Consider the following 23,111-nt stretch of genomic DNA (forward strand, 5'->3'; position numbering starts at 1 on the left):
TCCTCCCTTCGGTCTTACATGCTTCTTTCCTTCCTTTGCTTCTACTTCACTCCCACTTTCATTCCTCTCTCCTGCTCACTCTCCTCCATCTCTGAGTGCTTTAGCACCACTGTGGCCTCTCCTGTCTCCTGCTGCCTGAGAGTCTCAAAATCGCTGACTGTCCTCTCCGTCAGGAGGTATTAGGACAGCACATCACTTTAATGCCGAGCATGGGGCCCTCTGAACATACACACACACACACACACACACACACATGTACATACACGGCTCAGAAAACCCGAAGATGCTAATGTCACACTGATGTCATATTTATGATTCGTTCGCTCCTTGTTTCCACGGCAACGGCCCGTGAGGGTATCTTAGAAACAAGAATCCCTCATGCAGGATGACAAAGGAGAGCAGGACATGATGACATCACAGATGACTGGGAAAACTCCTTGGTGGCAAAAACGTGGTTTGGTTTTTCTTTTTCTTTTTTTTTTTTTTTTGAAAGAGTCAAGCAAAGCAAAACAACAAAATGCACCGAGCGATGGCAAACTTAAAATTTAAAAAACAGCTTGAAACGGAAGCTGAATTTGGTCACTGCAAGCCGAGTGATGTTGCAGGGGAACAAAAATGGATGGCGTCAGGTTATGCAGCGTTACTGCTTACCTTTATCCACTGTTGGGAGAACAATCGCCCAGTGACGACAGAGAGAAGACCAAAGAGAGCTTGTGGTTAGACGGAGGGCTTCGCTAACGGCAAACCAGTGAATCGAGGCCAAACCAGGAAGTTCTTACCTAGTTCTTCCAGTTCAGAGGTCATCGACTTGGAGCGCATGGACAGTGCTGTGGTGGGGGCTCTCTTTGGTGGTGGAGGGGCTGGCACACAGACAGACAGACAGACAGACAGACAGGCAGGCAGGGAGAGAGACAGACAGGAAGAGGCAGTGTGACTCCAAGTTCAAGGTTTCACAAACACATTCACACACACACATCCAAAATTAAATACCAGGAGCCAGACAGGTAAGGTAATAGCTATGGGAAAAAAAAAAAAAGAAGAAAAAAAACCTGATCTGGATCATCGTGTTGAAGATCCAAACACTGATCAGATTCATATTAAGGCTTGGGAAAATATTATATTTCAGTGTATGGATGTTATTTTCCAAGTGTTAGGCATGGTTATTATGGTTAACTAAACCCAAAAACTAAAACTAGGTGTGAAAACATTTCAGTGAACTGAAATAAGTTGAAATATGTTATTGTGTACTTACAAAACTAAACCAAAAAGAAATTATGCAGAAAATGTCTTTAGCATGAGGAGGCATTGGTGCTTCTTAAAACAACCCCCGAAATATGAAAAAAAAAAAAAAACTAAAAAAACCTAAAACTAATGCTGAAATTAATAAAAAGTAAACTAAAACAAAATATTTTAAATAATAAAAAATATACTGAAATAAGCAAAATCATTCTGGATACCAATTGAAACTAAACTGACTTGAAAGAAAATTAATTAAAAATGAAAGAAAAATAAAAACTAAAGAAAAATACAAAACTACAGTAACTCTGGTTTCAGGTTACCATTCCTGTGTGTTCACACTGTGAGTGACTTGGCTGCGTGACATCCTTCGTGACGTCAGTGTTGCCTTATGGTGCCATATCATATTCCTCTATGAGTAATGAAAACAGGATTTCACATTATCATCTCTGTCACAGTCTCTGTTTATCGCAGGCTTTTCAAACATAGTGCATTTTTACCTGCGTAGATTTCTCTCTCTATTTTTTTTTACTGGCTGCTTCTATTTCTGTAACCATTTTCAAGCTTCTTTTTTTTTTTTTTTTTTTTTTTTTTTTTTAATCGAAGCAGTTGGTTACTAACAGGTTTCTGAGGGCAGCTAAACGCTTGCCACTGGCGGGGCTCTGACTCTTCTCTTGCAACAGCAGCAGACTGGAGTAGACTCTTAATACTTTTCCAATTATCCTTAAAAATGTGGATATATTAGCCACAATGGTCTCTGAACTCTAAAACAACTCCACTCCAGCTGCCACCCCATGTTTTGGGGCAATCTGATTTAAATATAAAAAAAAAAATAAAACTGAAATGCCATCACTGGTTGGACATTTACAAGCCCAAAACTCAGATGTCTGAGTTCAAATGAAAGGAGCATTAGTGGACACACTGCAGCAGCATGGTGTGTGGAAACCTGTGGATAATTTCAAGAGGAATGCGACCATGTGGTGACTTGAACAAGTTGGTGAGGCTGAAAACAAGAGGAGAAAAACAACAAGCTAGAAGCAGCAGCAGACCAGTTACCTTCTTGTTTCTTGTCAAAAGTAACATCGATACAGAAGAGTAACTGTGTATGTTTGTGTAGTGAACATATACATAAATCATACTGATTATCATACATGATATATTTAACAACTGCACTGTAACTCTTGTGCCCTTTACTGGCAAGGCAAGGCAATTTTATTCATAAAGCCAGTTTTATACACAATGCTAACTTCAAGGTGGTGTACAGAAAAGAAGTAGAATTCAAAGAAGATAAAAATGAGAATAAAACTTAACAGTTACACTTACATTCAAGTATACAAAAGATAAAAGGATAAAAAGATAAAAGGGTGCTCCCTGAATAATAACATTATTTGACTAAAAGTGGGATTTCAGTCTGGATTTAAAAGCTGCGAAGGCTGGGGCATTTCGAAGACCATCACGAAGTTTCGGCTTCAGCAAAGTGCAACACAGCGACTAAAGACCGCTTCGCTTCATTTAGATGCGACCCAGGCAGCCAGTGTTAAGAAATGAGGTGTGTAGTCTGTTCTTTGGATTCTAGTTAGCACCTGTGTGGCTGAATTTTGAATAAGTTGCAGGTGGTTGATAGTCCTAGTCGGGGGAAAAAACAGCACTTCAACTGGCTGTGAGAAGGTGGGACAGCAGAGAGGCGCCACTCTTACCTTCACTAGAAAAATATAATTATTTCACTTTATTTTAGGCTGTATATTAAACCACATGACGGGATGTCTACCTGGGTACTGCATTTCCCAGGTCTCCTAAAAACCAGGGAGGAGACCAGACCAAACATCATGTGTCCTAATATGTAGCCTAAAATAAAATAAAATAAAATAATTATATTTTTCTATCCCAGTACCGGGCGTCGGGTTCTGTCACTTGGTCTCATGGTTTCACACTAACCCTGAACCTCCGTCGGAGCGTTCAGGGTTGAAACGGAAGCTTAAATTGTTCATATTTCTATTTTTTTCTATATTCCTTGTTTATAATGTTTATATTGCTTTTTGCTATTTATTATCTGTTTATACTGTTTATAATGTAAATTATGCTTCATATTTTGCTATCCACTTTGCTGCTGTAATACGTGAAATTTCCCCACCGTGGGACTAATAAAGGAATATCTTATCTTATCTTATCTTATCTTATTGTGAGTAAGAGTGGCGCCTCTCTTTATCTACTTTTTAGGACGTCTTTGTCAGAAGTCCATCACAGCAGTCGACTGTGCTGGAAATAAAAGCATGATTATGTTTTTCCAAGTCATGTTTTGACAGGAAGCCTCTGAGTTTGGCTATATTTTTAAGTGTTTCATATAGTCCTGTATTCTGTGTTTTGTGTGGTATGAAATATGTGGACTCCACATAATCATCTGTTTGCTGCTGTACCTTTTTTGCGCGCCGTGTCCTCGGGGTCCAGATTCCGGCTCACCGTCACCACTTTGATCAGGAGTCGGTTTCCCCCCTGGCGTATCATGTTGACCACCTGTCTGTGGCCCACCTTCACCACATTCTCCTGGTTCACCTGCACACACACGCACACACACACATGCCAGCAGAGTTATTTAAAAGCTGGTAGACCCTGAAGGACTCAAGAATCCCCCCCCATTACAAGACTTTTCTGTTCACGCGACATGATCAGACATGAGACTGAAGCACTGCACCGGGCCTGAGCGCTGACCACAGCCACACTGCAGCGGCTCTCTGGAGCGTTTTGGAGCCAGTGAACTGTTCACGCTCCATCTGCGGGAGTTCAAAAGAGCCCGAGGCCACTTCTGACATGTTGAATCGGTGCTGGCAATGAGAGCAGAAGCAGCCAATCTTCATAGGCTTCCATTATAACAACAGAGCAGAGATGTGACACGAGAAACCCAAATCCACCTCAGAGAGAAGCACACACCATGTTGCAAGTTTTCCTTCGACTTCCTCTTAAAGGGAAATATCAGCAAGTTTAACTGTCAAAGAAACAAAAAAAAGCTCTCAAGGAATACTCTTTTTCTTACCCAGTCTGAGACAGGATGTTTGATACCATTTCCACCATTTCTGTACGCCCAGTGGTTCGGGTTCCTATGGGTAGCATTTCCTGTAAGCTTAGCATAAAGACTTGAAATCTATGAGAGTCATTAGCTTAACTCTATCCAAGTGAAAAAACAAACCTTCACTCACACAATGTAAAAGACTACAAGTCTTTATGGTAAGCTAACCCTAACCCTACCCTTAGGAACTGAACCGCTGGACATACCGAGGTGAAAATGATATTGAACATCTCGTCTCAGTCTGGGTAAGTCGGAAAAAAGAGAACTTTGCCCAAAACATCTGAGTATTCCTTTGGCAGATTGGTGTGTGTAGGCAAATATTCACTATTACCTCACACAGCCACAAGCAAAAAGCATTTGTCCCACCCCATAATCTGAGAGGCACAGCTCCGTAAAGAATGAACAGAGAGCGATTTGACAGTGACAGGATAAAAGAGATATTTCGTGCACACGGTTCATGTGTTTGGTGCATTTTCAGGTTTGGAAGTGACAGACCCATTAAGGTATGAATCCACAAAATATGGCATCACATCACAGCTCGAAGATTTCCTCTAGATTTGGGACAAAGTTCCTCCAGTTCACAAAAAACTCATCTGGAAGGTCCAAGAGCAGAATAATAACATTACATCACCTGAAGGCAGAAGCATACTGTCTGGTAAATGTGTGCTCGTTTTTCCAGGACATCCACTGCCAGCTTTATATTACGCCACGTTTTATGTCGTTGTGCATCTTTCTGCTGTCGGTGCGAGCCTGGCCGGGGTGAGCTGGTTATGACTTCCAACAGCAAAGAGGTCACAGCAACATCGACAAGCGTGTAAATCAGTAAGAAACACAGCAACAGTGAGCTTAATGCGCAGCCAACAAGACCCCTTCAAAATCACAGGAGGATGATGATATTGCGTTTTTTTTTTTTAATACTGTCTGTGTTCAGTGTCTATTTATTCAGTGCATATGAACAAACAGACATGTTTTAAAACAATCTTGGCCATGGATCTTTTATTTATTATTTATTTTTTATATACCTGAGGTTTGTTTCCACACCTGAATATGTTCAATTCCAAGAGTGTTAAGTCAAACAGGCACAGACGGTCAATAGTGTGCTGAAAAATGATCAATCTCATATGTGCTTTATTGACCTTTTTTTTTTTTTTCTCTTTTTCCTGCTGTGGGCTATGCGTGGCAACCTGTGGTCACTCTCTCACTCATTCATGTACACACTAATGATGGTCACTCGCTTATAAACGACCTGCAAGGGATATTTCGTGGGATGCATGCACAGTAAGCGTAGAAAAGGTGTGGCGATGATGTCCAGGCTGCAGTCTGTGAAAGTCGACCGTGTCTTTGTACAACTTGGAAATACCAAAGCGATATTCATCAAAGTTGATAATCTATCTCAGGGGATTTTTTTTTTTTTTTTTTTTTTTTTTTTTTTTTGCTGACTATGAGGATTAAGTTTGGAAAATGAAAAACTCGTTTGGGCAGCTGCAAGAGAAGAAATGAAATAATTGCAGAGATAGCTACACCTACTCCTCTGAACAAAGATAAAGGGCCAAGGCCTAACTTATCTGACACCGAGCCCTTTTACTGGAATGTTCAAAATTCCTGAGGATATGGGAAAAACAACAAAGCAAAACAAAACAAATAAATAAATAATCAGAGAAACTGGCTGTGTGTGTGGTGGGCAGACGACAGGTCGACCATCATCCACAGGCAAAAGCTTAAGTTCTATGGTGTCACTTGGCTAGGGCTGAGGTTTTCAACATATTTAATTAGTGGCCTCCAGCGGGAGTAAAAGGAGCCCCTCAGTGTTAGCATTTTTTCTCGTTTCAGCATGAACAGGACATCCAATAACCAATTTTTAAAAGAAGGTGGTTGGGAGGATTTCCAAAGCAGAAGGATTTTTCTACGTGCAATTAATGATGCGAAAGCTATTGCATTAGACTGAGTGGCAGACATGAGCTGTGTCCCAATTCAGGGTCTGCATCCTTCGAAGTCCAGGTCCTCCGAAGTCCGCGGCCTTTGGAGGACCCGGACTTCGGACAAGCGTCCTCCCCATCAAGCCTTCGGAATATTTCCTGGTCGGGTAACCGCCGTTCCCATGACAACAAACTCCAGAGACAGAAAGATAACGTTTCTTTCTGCCAGACAAGACAGAACAGTAAAGAAAGGGGTTTTGGTTTAACATATGGCGTTGGATGTTCAAATGAGTAAAAAACGAATATTTTATAACAGTGAAATCTGAATTTAGATGCCGCCGTAGCCATGTCAGTTAACTTTTTTAGACTGAGCAGCAGCACGCAAAGCATCTTGAGATTTGGGAGCCTGAGAAGGATAGTCGTGGTGCATCCTCCGAATCGGCCACCAACAGCTGAAAAGGAGGACACATTTGAAGTGCGAATTTGAAGGATCCTTCGACTTTGGATGAATTTGGACAGGCCTTCACGCAGTGTTGTGACCTAACTGGCCTTCAAATGTGGACTTCGAAGGATGCAGGCCCTGAATTGGGACACAGCTATGGTGACACCATCTGGGGGTTTGCCAAAGATCGCTATATGAGGTGACGGGCTGATTCTCAAGTTCGATATTTCAATTATTTTGAAAAATGAATGCCAGAAGTTCGATAGTGTGGGACATGCCCAGAACATGTGAGTTAAATTACAGAGGTCTTGGGAGCACCTTTCACACTTATCTTCATCTTTCTCAGGGTATAGTTTGCAGAGTCTAGCTTTACTATAAGTGGGTCTGGACAGTTTTGTGCTTGTTTATGCTCTGTTTTGTCTGATTGCAAAGCACGCTACACTGCACTGCATTGAATATGATTGTACGAAACATGCTGCATAAATAGAGCTTGGTTTGCTTTGGCCTGTTGCGGCTTTGCAGGCGCCTGAAGCTACAAGCTGCTTCCAGGTAGAAAGCTCAGCAAGGTGACCGAGTGTCGTGCTGCGGCGGGAACTTGACCAACTGATGGGGAAGAGGCCAGGACTTTTGATGACTCAGACACTTCCTATCTCACAGCTCTACACTGCAGAATGAAGGTTAAACAGGTTTTTTTTTTTGCTCTTCTAAGTAAAGAGCTAAACGGAGCAGCAGCCTGCGATTGGGGTTTGTCTTTAATACGTCCCTTCAGGTATTGGCTTGTAAGACGATTGCAAATTAAGACGTGAAAATTCTCTTTTCACACTGACCATAATTATCCTGGTGGGAGGGAAGATCCTTGACTGTGAAGGCCACGGTATTACCTCTTTCGCCCTGTCCTACTGCCAATATTCATGTTGGCAATATTCATGTTGGCAGTGGGGAAGGATGAGAGGGCTAATACCATGGCCTTCACAGTCAATCTTCAAAGACAATCAGAACAAGTTGGTCCGTGGCCAAAAATCCTGCTGCTGAAGTTCCAGCGACAATCCTGTTATAATTAAAGCCGATGTCTGTCTCTGCGTGTGGAGTTCACAGACACGACTGAGCCGTATGCAGCTCATACATTAGCATTTGAGTGCAGCCGGGACCCGAAACGCTGCACACCCCCACGCTCAGACTCGGTTTTTCAGAGCGCATGTGCACATAAACACACATTAACACACACACACACACGCACATTAGTATGCACTGTACACTCTCTCTCTCTCTCTCTCTCTCTCTGTGTGTCTCTGTTTCAAGCATTTACGTGCGTGCCCACATGGACGGTTTTTAATCTTGTTATTGCTAGCCTAATTTAATATGGGCTCCGCTGTCCTGCTCATCTGCATCATCTCCTCGACTCTCCTCCCCTGCTCTCCTCCTCTTCCAGACAAATACTGGAAGAGGAGGAGAGGAGGAGTGATGGAGAGAGGCGATGGAAAGGAAGACATGAGGGAGAGAGAGAGAGAGGTTAAAGAAGTGGAGGGAAAATGTAGAGAATGACGGTGCGACAGAAGGAAAGTAAAGGTGAGAGAGAGAGAGAGAGAGAGAGAGAGGAGGATAATGAGACAACAAGACGGAGTCAGACTTAAAGACAAAGAATTGATTCCTCTCTTTGGGAATTTGTTTTAATCTCAGAAACCCAGCTGGGGCAGCCATTTTGGTAATTAGACGGTGACGCTCCAGCAGCTGGTCCAGTCTGACCTTGTGTTCCCTGCATAATGCTTCATCACACACACACACACACACACACCGAACACGGAACACACTCAGGTCCACACACATGTTTACTAGCTCCCGTATAGGGGTAGCCTTACATAATCTGTGCTGTCTTTCCACCCTATTATGTAACGAAACTGGGAGGACACACACACACACACACACACAAATATTTTCTTCTGCAAATGTCAAGATAAAGCACCCGCTTTGAATTGTTGCTGGACAGATTTTAGGATAAGAGTCTTACAGGGCTAAGGAACAGATTTTAGAATTAGGGATGACACAGAAAGAAGAGAAAAAGCAGGGGAACTTCAGCAGCGCAATGATGAATGAACGTAATAAAACTGACATGACCTTCCACATTTTTTTTTTTTTGCTGAATCACCGGTGATCATCACTGAGGTCAAGTGCTGGATGTTCAGCTATAGCATTTTGAATATATGTTTCCATCTCTTTCTCGTCTCCCTCTCTCTCTAACTGATCAGACTATTGCATTAAGAAAGTGTGTGTCCGTGCAGGCGCATTGTGTGGGTTATGCAAGTGTGTGAGCAACTGAGCGAGCGAGTGAGCGAGCAAAAGGCACTGCAAAAAAAAAAAAAAAAAAAAAAAACTCCACATCTTAACAAGTTATTTAGACTCATATCTTACAGTCTTGTTTTTTTTTTTTTTTTCTTAAAAACAAGTCAAATAAATCTGCCAGTGGGATGAGATAACAACACTCGTCTCCACTGCAGTTTCACTTGTTTCAGGAATTTTTCGGGGGAACGAGTACAAACATGCTGAAATGTTGAAGTCAGAATAAGGCAGATCAGCCCACCAGGATCAAGAAAATGACACCTGATTCCAAAAAAAAAAAAAAAAAAAAAAAAAAAAAAAAATCTGGAAACAAGTTGGTTGGCGTTGCAAAACAAGTGGGATCGTCTCTATCTCATCACATGGCAGATTTTTCTGTGCCATGTTTGAAGAAGAGTCAACAGGAGACTTGATGGATATTTTTTTTGCAGCATGAGTGAGTGAGTGAGTGAGTGAGTGAGTGAGTGAGTGAGTGAGTGGGTGAGTGAGTGACTAGTGTGTTGTTTAATTGGTGTGCTTTAGTGGAACAATAGCAAAAAAAAACAAAAACAAAAGCGAGAGAAAGAGCTGAAGCTGGAGGACCTCAGTAACACATGCATTCTCACACACACACACACACACACACACACACACACACACACACACAAGAAAATAAGCCCTCCAGTATATTGTGCATGTAATAGTCAGCCTTGTCTCAGATCAAGCAAAACGACCTATTCCAAAGACATTATCATTATCATAACCATTACAATAGTTCCACAACATTAACCATCATCCGGCCCATTTAGCTGAACGCAGGCGGCCCTGAATCCATCCCATCATCCGTTCCAATCTCATCTAATGCAACCGTTCCTACCTCGCTCACTGGCCAGCGCTGATCAGATTAATCAGTGAGATAATCTGACCTATCCGGGCACTTGCTGAAGGGATAATGTGGCTAATCCATCCATCCAGAGCAAGGAAGGGTTAACAGGTCTGCCTAGAGGTCGGGCGCCCTCTGTCCGCTTGACACACACAGGAGGTTACGGGTGGGAGGAAAAAAAAAAAAAAAAAAAAGGATTCGCTGAAAAAAATCCCAAACTAAGCTATGTTGTGATAATATTTATAAAGCGGTGCCAGTTCATGCACTGCAAAAACATCCATCCGAGGGCATCCAACGAGATAAAAATCTTGTTTTTCTTAAAGCAAATGAGACAACCTGCCGGCGGGATGAGATAATTCCACTCGTCTCCGGTGCAAATTCATTTGTTTCAGGACTTTTTTCTGGGAACAAGTAGAAGTATGCTGAAACAAGGCAGAAACAAGCCAGATCAGCCCACTAGTACCGAGAAAATACACTTGATTTACAAAAACAACTTGGATTTTCTCAACCCACTGGCAGATGAAGTCAAACAAGACTTTAAGAGTGAATACGAGGCTGGATGATTTGTTAAAATGTTTTTTTTTTTTTTTGTTTTTTTTTGCAGTGTATTTTTCTTCTATTACCAAGACATTTTTTTTTCTATAACCTTGTACCTTTTTCACAGCTGTACACGCTGCTCCATCCCATTTCAAGTCAAAAACATGACCTGATCTTGTTTGGCACACTGTACAATAGACTGCTGTGAAATGTAGTACTGCGTCTTCTTTCACAATTCATTTTATTTCTTATTTTTGTGAGTCTGAAAAATTACTCCAGGTAGTCCAAGCCAAGCACTTTATATTCACAGTTTTCCTTTTTACTCCATGAGTTCAAGAGCTACATGTTTTTTTTGTCACTGAAATCTTTTATCTTTCACTGCACTTTCATTTTTCTCTGCTTATTAGTTGTTATTCTGATTTGATTTGTTTGTTTAACTATGTGATGTTAATTGATTAGGGCTAATAATTGGAGGCGATGTTTTGTTTTCTATATCCTGTGGGACTGTAAAAGCCTTTGAGGCTGTAACTGTGCACACAGGCAGAACTTGTGACGTGAAGAGGCCGGGTGTTATGATTTAAACTCAGGAAAGACCCTCTCATAATTTAAGCTTTTGCAACATGGAGTTTAGGATAAAAGCATTCTGAAGTACATTTCTTGTCCTATATGTTACTACAGTTTTCACATTTTACTTTGCACAATTGAATCGCAATGTTTGCAATGACAAATCATATTGTATACTCAACAGTCACTAGCATATCATCGTAATATTGAATGAGGGGGTCCCTGCTGGCTCCAAGGCCTTGTAGTATAAACTTGTTATCAGTTTTATTACTGAAAACTGTTTGCCCAGGAAAGCTCCACTGAATAATTAGCTACACCCAATTCTCAATCAAAGGGACAAATAAAAAAACAGGCTAGGCAAACCAAAAAAGGTGCAAATTATCAATACATCAAGAATTATCATTCTTTAGGCACCCATTGTGCAACCAAAGTGAATAATGGAGCAAAGAAAATGTAAATTCAGGAACAAATGTCAGCCAAGCTCGACTTCTTGAATGCCTGACTGTGATAATAGCGATGGGGGAAAAAGTCTAAAATACTTCGTAAAAATGAATGCCAAGCAAGAGGAGGAGTACCTAAAGAGTGGCAGAGAAGTCATGCATAAAAATAGAGAGAGAGAGAGAGATGAGTAAAGAGGTGGAGAGAACAGAGGGACAGAATAATGTAGGACAGTGAGAGTGCTAGACGACCCCTATCCCTTGCCCTTGACTGCCTGTGAAAGCATATGGAGGGGAAGCTGCAGCATACGGCACCGCTTGCTCTCGCTCCATCAAACGTAATCCCCAAACCAGCTCTCCGTGCGCTGATAGAAAATAGGCTGCAGAAACAGGCCCAACAGCAGGTTAGGCAGCCCCGGGGCACCGAGGCTGCATTTCCACAGAAATTGATACGTCTTTAATCGATACGTTAGTTTTGCTTCCGTGGAACCAAATTCATCCGAACCTTCAGCTTCTGAACTGACTGGCCTCCTCAACCTGGATCCTATTCTGAATGGACAAAGTCAGACTGAGAGTGTTTTCACCCTACTAGAGCGGTGAAGACATGTGACCAGTGAGAAACACACACACACACACACACACACACACACACACATTCATATGAAGGCAGTAAAGTGGAGTTGAGAGGCATCTAAGAATGGGGGCTGGGTGAGAGCTCTCTGAATTTTGTGTGTGTGTGTGTGTGTGTTTTCCCCTTGTAGGAGGCTAGAGTAGACATCAAAGCAGGCTCATTAAATGCAGAAATATACAGAAGACAGAAATGGTGTGAGTGCGCATGTGTGTGTGTGTGTGTGTGTGTGTGTGAGAGAGAGAGAGAGAGAGAGAGAGAAATAAACTGAAAGCCTGAAACTGGGAGAGAGAGCAGGGAAGATGGAGAGAGAGATAGAGAGAGAGATGCATAGACAAGAGTTTTATTCTGATGACTCAGAGTCCTAGTTAGAAGAATCTTGTTTCTGATGAATCATGCAGCTGAATATCAAACTGACAATGAGAGCACATATAAGTGCAAACACACAAACATATGCATGCACGGACACACTCATACACACTGAAGAAAAGGACCCTGCATGCAGTCCTCACCTCTTTCAGTGATGGTCTGCATGCATGCATTTACCAGGGGAGCCATCAGTCACACTCATGCTTTGACTTTGAAAAAACACACATGCACACACACACACACAGCACATGCTCAGGCTCGCTCGCTGTCATTTCCCACTCCTTAGACTACATTATCACATGTACAAATTTACAACAGCAGACGGAGCAAGCACTGCAAAACTACTGGGACACTCCAGATGTTTACAATAGACAATATAATTTAGAGTCCATGAGTGAATGTCCATGTTGACTTCCTGCCCCTGAGACCCAGAAGAAGCCACAGTCGAGGCAGGCTTGTCAGCCAGTGGCTCAACAGAAATAGTTGAATCTCTTGTAGTGCAGTGGATGACACTAATAGATGGTTCATAGCGCTAACAACCGCCTTGCCCCACTGGCACAGATCCAAAAAGTCAATGAAACAGACACAGCGACAAAGCCACGCTGAGATGTTCTGCATGCAGTACTGCCACAGGTTGGACACACAGAAAGCCTCGAGGCTCATTTAGGCTCCCTTTACATAAGAAAATGAAAACGTGTTTCAAACGCCGTAACCGTCACTGCACCACATATTTCCACGCGTCCTCTCTGTTGGCATGGATGATAAGGAATGAATCCACTAGAGGGCAGCACAGAGCAAAAAGTTTATGATGACGGTGCCGGAGGTCGTAATAACGCTCCTGCTACAAAACCGGAGGAGGTAGTGTAAACAGTGGTGGACCGTGAGGTTGATACAGGAGGATGAAGACTTCTTTTCTCTAGTTTTATCAATTTTTAACATTTCTTCTTCGTGGCTCGCTCATAGACCAGTCTCGCTTCAACTACTGGCTACACTGACCCCATTATTTCTGGTGGTACAGCTCTGGTTAGTCCGTATCTATAGAGATTAAAATAAACACAGAGTATGGACAAAGGGCTCCATCTGTATCTGTATTTAATGTGGAGTATAAACGAGCCTTAAGGGTCCAATCACACTTACAGTTTGTTTTCATTAGCCTGAACTAGAGGAAAATTTATAGTGTTCTGTTGCATTTTTGTATTTGATTCGTTTAGATTCACTCTGCCCAATTAGAAGGGAACAAGAGCTTCTAAATAAAAGCAACAAGGAGCTTGTTTATTAGACAGAGCTGTGATAAGTTGTCATCCTGCCAGATTAGAGATTTAAGTGGGAGAGTAAAAAAAAACAAAAAAAACAAATCCGATTCCAGTCCCTGTAACTTGGCAAAGCATGACGGACTTCTCTGTCCTCCAATTTACCTTCTCGGTGTTCACACCAGAAAAAAAAAAAAAAAAAAAAAACACGAAGCTGAAAGCGAGCATCGATCAAGATTTCATTTTTTTATGCTCAGATTTCCTAGCGTGAGGAACTGCTGCAATGAGATGTCAACGTCTGTCTCCTTCCCATGAAAGTTTTTCAGGGTCTTTTCCTGCGGTTGGTTTTGATTTTGTTCTCAATCGCCTCCTCTCAGTTCTCTTGTTAGAGGACTGAGACATTTTCAGAGACATCTTTGTGCTATTATTTGGTGCAGCCTGAGATTGAATGACATTGTTCTCACTCGGCCTAATGAACCGAACTAAAGGCGTAAAGGCTCCAGATTTCAAACAAATGGCTCCAAAGATGCTTGGTGTCAGTGCACACTAACACAACTGACAGATGGTTGTTGAATCAGCACTATCTTAATCAGCCAAGGAACTGAAAAGCATCCATCTCTGCCAGATGACACCTAAGATAAAAAAATTTTCTTATTCGTTTGTAGTACCTGGAAATAAATGTATTCCATCATGTTAGGACAGTGACTCTGAGGGATTTCAAAGGTGCCAGATGGCTGGTCAATTCAAACTCAATGGCATTAACTGGAGTTCAAGGTGAGAATTTGGAAGAATTGATATTTATATTCTCCTCAGTGCCTCCACAGCTCTCCAAATGTTCCTGCCCACAGGAATGCAAAAAAAAAAAAAAAAAAAAAAAAAAAAAAAATACCAGTCCAGTCCTTCAATAATTGACCGTTTTGCAAAATTTATCTTAACTCTGGCTCCTTCTTAGTAACCAAAGCTGTCTAATAAACTTTGGATGGACACACTGATGCTACTATCTGCTTCTAGGGGCAGATACTGGTGGATCATCACGTCAATCAATTTGCAAATGGTTGTGATCAGTTTAGAAGAGAAAAAAAACTAAGCACTCTTGCATCTGAATAAGTATGTCATAAGTAATGGAGTCATCACACACTGAAGTTTCTAGCTTTGGAAGTGGAACTAAAAAATGAAATCACAGCTCCAGGTTGTCCTGATGACTGCAGCCTGACACAGTCCTCAGTGTAGCCAAGCTGGAAACACCAATTGTTTTGTTTACTGTCATTGCCGGCGTGCACTTCAGCCTCGTCCTTCCCCTCAGCTCTGACATCTCTGTACGTGCATGAGATAAAACATCTGCACCTTCCACGCAAACCCGCCACTGAGCGACTTGATCTGTCCCCTTGAGAAGCGACGGCACCATCTGCGCCCGCGACTTAAGGTTAACAGCTCCAGGTTGTGCACAAATGAAATTGTTGCACATCTGTAGCATCTGAGTCCTGTTGGCTGACCTCTTTGGTTTGTCCTAGCGTAAACCTAATCCATGATGCAGGGCTGCATTAAAACCAAACACGCTGAGAATGAAAACCGATGAGAGAGATCAGATGGAAGCCTTCTCTTTCAGTTGTATCTACCATGCACACTATGAAAGTCCTGGGCCACAGCTCTTAATCACTGAATTCAGGTGTTTCATTCAGTCCTATTGCCACAGGTGTGTAAAATCCAGCAGCTAGCCATGCAGTCTGCCTTTACCAACATCAGTGAAAGAACGTCTGGTTCTAAAGAGCTCACTGAGTTCCAGCGTGCTGCTGTAATAGTAATGTAACAGGAAGCCACCGCTGCAACAAGTCAGCTGGTGAACTTTCTTCCCTCCTAGATATTCCACCATCAGCTGGAAGTGGGATTATTGCAAAGTGGAAGCATTTAGGAACCACAGCTTCTCTATGTGTTGGTCTGATGGACGAGTCTGGGTTTGGGGAACGCCAGGAGAACGTTCCCTGCCTGACCGCATTGTGCCGACTGTGCAGTTTGCTGGAGGAGGGATAACGCTGTGGGCTGGTGTTTCTGGGCTCGGCCTCGGCCCCTCAGCTCCACTGAAGGGAAATCTGAACACTTCAGCTCACCGACACATTTTGGACAATTCTCTGCTTCCAGCTCTGTGGGACCAGTTTGGGGAAGGAAGGCCCTTTCCTGTCCCAGCATGACTGAGCCCCAGTGCACAGAGCAGCTCCATAAAGGCGTGGCTGGCTGAGTTTGGTGTGGAAGAAGTTGAGCGGCCCGCACAGAGCCCCGACCTCAACCCCATCCAACACCTTTGGGATCAACTAGAACAGAGACTGTGAGCCGGGCCCTCTGGTCCAACATCAGAGTCTGAGCTCACAAATGCTCTTCTGGATGAACGGGCAGAAACTCCCACAGACACTCCAACATCTGGCAGAAAGCCTCCCAGAAGAGTGGAGGCTGTTCTCGCTGCAAAGGGGAGCCAACTCCATATTAATGCCTCTGGATTTAGAAAGGGAGGTGATAAAAGCTCCTGTAGGTGTGATGTGTGGGTGGCCCAATACTTTTGTCCATATAGTGTATCATTGTATACTTATAACATATAAAACAAATGAACTGGAATTCATGAAAAACTTTGATATGACCATCTTTTACTTTACTAACCCACTTTTCTGTATTACCGCTGCCAACCCTTTGCTCTTGTCAACATGTGTTTGTAGAGCTTGTAGGCCTACATATACATATACATATTATGTTGTTGTAATATTATTGTAGGATTAATACACATACTTTCACATAAATCACTTTTTTGTTTTTTGTTTGTTTTGTTTGTTTTACAAAATTCTAATGCACATGTTCTTCTGTTTCATATAATTTCACTTCGACAATTTGAGCAACTGCAACTGACCTAATTTCCCCCTCAGTGATCAATCAAGTGTTTCTGATTCTGATATACAGTATAAATATTCATATCAAGGCTCACAGATGTTGCCATGTCATTCCCTTTCAATTCCTTTCTAAGGCTGGGCGTTATATCAATAATATATTAATAATGTGATGAGACCAGATATTATCTTGGATTTTAGATATTGTAATATAATGTAGAATACGTTCTGTATTTTGTTTAAAAGGCAACATTACAGTAAAAGGATGTAATTTTCTAACCTTATTAGAGGGTTCTTCTACTTGCCTCCACCTGTTTGGTCATTGTACCCGCATTACTTGTAGATAGATAGATAGATAGACACTTTATTCATCCCGAGGGAAATTCACTGTTTATGAAAAATCTTTTGTGTTATGAAAGCACTGATAGTCGTCCCTACAATCTCATCAGAATATCGATATTCAACATGTCCAGCCCTGCTTCTATCATGCATTCTTCTCACATTCACCCCAGTTTGTCTTTGTAGTCTCAAACTAATGAAAGGCCTCCTTGTCGAGAGTGGATCCCAGTTTAGCAGGACCCCCAGCTTCATTCGGTGCGTTGGAAAGTCGACCGGCGAGGTGCTTCACAAACACTTCACACTCTCTGCTTCCTGAGTCTCTGGTAAGCAATATTCTTAAAAGCTGCATTATCACTGTGTACACAGTAAGACACAGTATGTCACTGGTTGCTAAGTGACCGTTGCTCTGTGATACCGCTGGAGGAGGTAGTGGTGCTGAGCATGCCATCAGTGTTGGGGGGGAGAATAACGGACCATACCATTCATCATCAAACGGGGACTTGCTCTGACACCGACCTTTTTTGTCAATGGACTGTTTCGGCACATTTCACCCACATTTCTCTCTCCCAGTGCAGCCATCTTAAAGGTTTTATTCTCACGCCATATTTTGCCAGTCAGCCGTGTTTTGGCTGTTCTGAAGATAAAAAGCAGCTCCCTAAGCTCCACGGACTCGGGCATCCTGCTCGTCTTGCACTATACCTCTGAATAAATTATTTATAGAAAACGATGATTTCCACTCTGTGTGCTATTTTAAGACTCTGTGTTTGTAGCGTGTGTGCATGTGTGTGCAACGTGTGCATACATGCATGTGTGTGTGTGTGTGTGAGACTGATTCCTGGTTTTCCCTGAGAGGTATTGATTACTGTTAAAGTGGGTAGGGAGTAACTAGCAGCGGGAATTGATGGTGGAGGGATTTTCTCCTCCTTGCCATCTTTGAAGCCCAAGGCTGAACCAGCGGCAACTCATCTGCCTTCCTGGTTCTCACCACACACACACACACACACACACACACACACACACATCAATACCCAATTTCAGGCAAACATGAACTTGACCAAGCTTGACATGCAACATGTGATCATTTAAGCAGCTTAGTAAAAAAAAAAAAAAAAAAAAAAAATCCAGCAGAGACTACAATACCTACTATTTAAAAGGATGTGACAGTGGTGATACCAGAATTTTGGGAGTTGATCCTGCCAGCGAACATCCTCTCGATTGTCTCGATGCCGGATTTCATACCATAATTCGGCAAAACTTTGTATAAACAATAACATGTAAACAGTAACTTAAAGACTACATTAGATAGAACGAGCACAATGAGCAGCGAACGCGGCTCTGACCTGTAAACAAAGCAGCCCCAAAGCATTTCGTTTTGATTCACGGCCCCTGGAGCCACGACGGCAACTTTTCAAGCGTTTCAAGGCTAAATATTTAAGACGAGGCTGCATCAGAACAAGAACACCGAGTTACAAGTTGGTCCTGCCTTTTAACCATCCACGATCTCGCAATTATAAATGACCTTGCGAGATTGCACTTCACTGTGAAATGTATTCTTTATTTTATTTTATTTTATTTAACATGTCTTTGTTCTGCTTTCATCTACTTGCATTTTAATCCATATTTTATTCTTTTTGTGCAATAAAAATAAATTTACCTTGCTTTGCCTTGCCTTAAAGAGTAAGGGATCCAACTGTGTCAATATTTCTCGTACTAGAAAGAAAGCTCTGGTGCCTAAGTACTGATTCTTGTGACATTGCCAATAGTGATATATTTCAACATTTAACGTCTACCGCTGGTCAGTCTGCTCATATATCCTACGACTGTCTGTGCTCCGACCGGTCCCATCACAAGATTACACTCCCACCCACTCACACACACACACACACACAATTCAAGGCACTTATCTCTGTACTTTCACACAGGTAAACACACGTGTAAACCTACACCTACACACACACACACTCATTCGCATGCACACATCATTTTGAGGTCATCTCTCCGAGCTAATCTGTGCCCCTGGGGAGGCTTTGGACACTTTCACCTCTATTATCTCCCCTTTATGTGATTTGAAGTCTATTTTATGACTCCCAAAGCATTATATTATATTTACCTAAATATTACCCCTTGTGGCTTTCCTTCAAATAGCATCTTACGAAACAGGAAATGAAACAGCCTCAGGCCCATCTGTTTCCAAACCGAGCGAGGCCTCACGGTGACTGAAAGGCTCTGAGTTCACAGCGTTTCTCTTGCAGACTGAGAGTCAGTCGGAGGTGCAGCCTGACCCGCAAGGGAAGCGGAGGGATTTCCACTAAAGTCAACTGTATGCACAGTGTCCACAAAAGACAAGTGTAACGACTGGTTGCTATAACAGAGCCAGTTATCAAAGTAAAGTAAATAAAATTGTAATCTAAATGTGGACCAGTTAGTCAGAAGATTTAAGTTCACTCGGGAGAAATGGGTGCGAGTAGAAAAAATAAAAAATAAACAACAATAGACCACTGTTAGGTTAAAAGTAAATAATTAATGAAATTTATTGTTCTCAGCTTCTTCTTCTTTCTCTGATTTCTTTCTCTCAAACTGACATATAACAACAACAAAACTACCTATAACTCAAACTAAATAAATATAAAAGATCAATAAATAACCCTACCCTAATAACTAACCCTAAGCCTAACCCTTTCTAATCCATAAATAAATAAAGAAAATAATTAACCAAATAATAATAAGGACAAAAACAGTATCAACACAGCACGTAAATGATCAATAAGTGACAAAACAAAACAAAAATTAAAAATCAAAATCAACTTCTCTAACAGACTCTGGGTTGGCTCGTCACCTCAGTCCCAACTGTAGTATTTCTCAGAACCTGCTGAGCTGAAGATTCTCAGTCTTTCAGTTTATGAAGAAGAGGATGAAGAGTGATGAAGGTGACAATGATGGGAGGGCAAGGACAGTGGCTGTGTCCGAAATCACTCCCTAATCACTACATAGTGCACTATATAGTGATTACGCCATTTTGTAGGGGTGTCCGAATGTTTAGTGATTATTAATGTTCACTATATAGTCCACTAGATGTATCCCACAATCCACCGCAAAATGTAGTGGACATCCGATGGTCACTAACCAGGCAATATATCCCGTCATGCATTGCGGAACGGCGCCGAACAACGGGCGAAGTAGTGTCCGAAACGGTCCACTATTGAGTTCACTATATAGTCCACTACATTGAATTCCCTATATAGTGAGTAGGGAGGAGTGAGTGAGTGAGTGATTTCGGACACAGCCAGTATCTCTAAATTCTCTAAATTATCTTATTGTCATTCTATTAATATTATTTATATTATTAGTATTTCAAAAAACAATGACAATGACAACTAGTATACAGTGTGTGTGTGTATATATACATATATATATATATATATATATATATATATATATATACACACACACACTGTATACTAGTACATTCTTCTTTCATATTTCAGTTAAAACATTTTTTTAAACCCACACAAACCGACTAAAAACAATTCTAAATTCTATTTCAGTTAGTGTCAATACAAATGGCCAGTAATGGCCACCAGTTCTAACTGAAAAAACACACCAAAGCTATACTGATCTATATTCACAACCCGGATCAGCTGATAATCAGCTGATCCACGGCACTGGCATAAAGCCGGCTAAAAACAATGCCAAATGCCATTCCTGTTAGCGTCAATACAAACGGCCAGTAATGGCCACCAATGCTAATTGTCAGTAACAGCTGCTAATACTTTAGAACGTTTTTAAAAGAAGCTGTCGCTAGGAGCAGCTACTACTGCTAACAGCTTTTGACAGTTAGGTTACTTATTAGCCTACTAATAAGCCTACTTAGTGACAAACTGTTTCCACTCACCAAGTTTTCTTTGAATTATAACAGCAGGATGGTAACTGTTCTGTCTCTCAAGGTGCAGCTGTGAGAGTGAGAATTACATTCTCACACAGGCTTTTTTTTATGGGACAGTTGTCATGGTTACTGTTCTAAAATATTTATTTCTCCAATTGACTCTGTGCACAAGACGAGTGACCCACATCCGGTTTCGCCAGATAGCGGCACTTCAGTTTCCGGTCTGTGTAATGGCTAAGCCTAACGCTTACATATTCTCCCGGTGCCTCACGGATTTGTCTAGACTAACGATAAACTATGTCCACCGAAACGTTGCTGCCACTTCCCCTGCCCCCAAAAAAGCACAACATCGAAGGTATGTAATTTAGAGAACGTTAGCTAACGGTCGTTAGCTAGCTTTAGCTAACTAACGTAGATGGTTAGCACCAGGCGAATCACACCGTAACGTTTGTTGTGTAAAATGAATCTCGTTTTTGTATCCAGTGGCAAGTTAGCTGACTATACCTGAGGCCTGTATCACGAAGCAAGCACAGTTTTCCCTGGATTTCTCAGACCTATCCGGCTACACTAATCGAGATCATGGTGATCAGGGATAACCGGTGTCACGACGCCGGTTATCAACTCGCTCACTCAATTCAGGTTTGTCTCATCAAGAGCCGTGAACGCGCATGTATAAGGGAGGGTTCTGAGGCAGCTGACTGGAATTGTATGAGGAGGAAAAACAAAATGTACACACTAAATCGAACACCGTGGCTGCCGCAAAGAGAAGGCAGCCACGGCATAAATGCGCAAACTACACATCAGTGGCTCAAGTAGCCCACATCTGACGCTGACACCTCTGAACTCACTGCACTGCACAGACGTGTTGCGTGTCTGCTTTACAGGCTATAATAAAATAAAGCGGACGCCAAAATCCAATCATGTCAGTACATCAAGTTGATAGCAGGGTCAACCCTATCCCTAACCCTAGCAGGCTAGCTTTCAGAACAGGTTTAGGATAGGCATCCTGTCCGGATGAGAGGTGAACCAGCTTTGTGATACAGAAAATCTGGAGTTGAGCCTGAAGTTATCTCGCTAACGCCTTAATCCCGCTTCATGATACAGGCCTCAGGTATAGTCAACTAACTTGCCACTGGATACAAAAACGAGATTCATTTTACACAACAAACGTTACGGTGTGATTCGCCTGGTGCTAACCATCTACGTTAGTTAGCTAAAGCTAGCTAACGACCGTTAGCTAACGTTCTCTAAATTACATACCTTCGATGTTGTGCAAATAGCTGGACATGTATAACTTAAAACCCTTTCTCGTTTGCTTTTGGGGGCAGGGGAAGTGGCAGCAACGTTTCGGTGGACATAGTTTATCGTTAGTCTGGGCAAATCCGTGAGGCACCGGGAGAACATGTAAGCGTTAGGCTTAGCCATTACACAGACCGGAAACTGAAGTGCCGCTATCTGGCGAAACCAGATGTGCCTCACTCGTCTTGTGCACAGAGCGAATTAATTAGTTTATTAATGTAACCCATAGCCTAAATATACATATATATTTTTATTAATTTAATGTTAATTCCATTTAATGCCTCTAGTAACCAGGGGTTACACAAGCAACAGAGAGCAGGGGCGGCATGGAAGTTCGATTTTGGCATCACAATGGCAGGATTATAATAGTTAACTAAAACTAAAGTAAAAACTAAAATGAGGTGTGAAAAAAACATTTTTGTTAACTGAAATTGAAAACTAGGCTTTAGAGAAAAACAAAAACTTTGAAAATTGAAACAATATTGTGTACTTACAAAATGAACTAAAATAAAATAAAAAATATACAGGAAATATCTTTAGATTTACACTTTGTCAGTTTGATCAAATGTGTGAGACCGGGACGTCGGCAGGACTGGGAGTCAGCTGCCTTCACAGAGTGGTGTGTTTGTATTGTAATACCTGTTCTGAACTTTTTAAATCTAGACCTTGACAAACACCCCCATATTACCATTAAAAAAATAATACTAAAACTAATAAAAAACTAAACTAAAACTAAATGAGCCAAGCCACTCTGGAAATGAACCGAAACTCAACTGAATGGAAAACAAAAATCAAAAATGGAATAAAAATAGAAAGTAATGAAAAATACAAAACTATAATAACTCCATGTGTCATAATCACAAAGAAACACTATTCAACAACCAAATATCTGCTCATGAACAAAACTGATTTTGTGACAACCAATAACCTAAAATACAAATCACCACAAACAACAGCAACACTGAGATACTGGCAGTAATACCTTCTTTTTAAAAATGACAAGCAGAAATTCAACTGTGTTTTTATGTCACTGTGCATCTTCTTGAACTGTGTGGCCTGACAGAGGTTGAAAATGAAATGTCCATTATAT

The 23,111-nt window shown here is 41.7% G+C and overlaps 1 protein-coding gene across 3 annotated transcripts in view; it reads right to left on the reverse strand.

Annotated features, from left to right (window-relative positions):
• The window catches only part of shank2b (SH3 and multiple ankyrin repeat domains 2b), a 204,837-nt gene that overhangs the window by 20,181 nt on the left and 161,545 nt on the right, over positions 1–23,111 (reverse strand). For 2 of the 3 annotated variants that reach the window (XM_030076260.1, XM_030076253.1), the window contains exons 17-19: positions 3,651–3,786; positions 780–860; positions 652–660 (exon numbers count right to left, since the gene is read on the reverse strand). In XM_030076260.1, the coding sequence (XP_029932120.1) occupies positions 652–660; positions 780–860; positions 3,651–3,786 (226 nt within the window). The remainder of the gene's footprint in view (positions 1–651; positions 661–779; positions 861–3,650; positions 3,787–23,111) is intronic. The other variant, XM_030076268.1, reaches the window with a different exon arrangement.

Source organism: Myripristis murdjan, chromosome 3, assembly GCF_902150065.1.
Source record: "Myripristis murdjan chromosome 3, fMyrMur1.1, whole genome shotgun sequence".
In the NCBI taxonomy this organism is placed as follows: domain Eukaryota; kingdom Metazoa; phylum Chordata; class Actinopteri; order Holocentriformes; family Holocentridae; genus Myripristis; species Myripristis murdjan.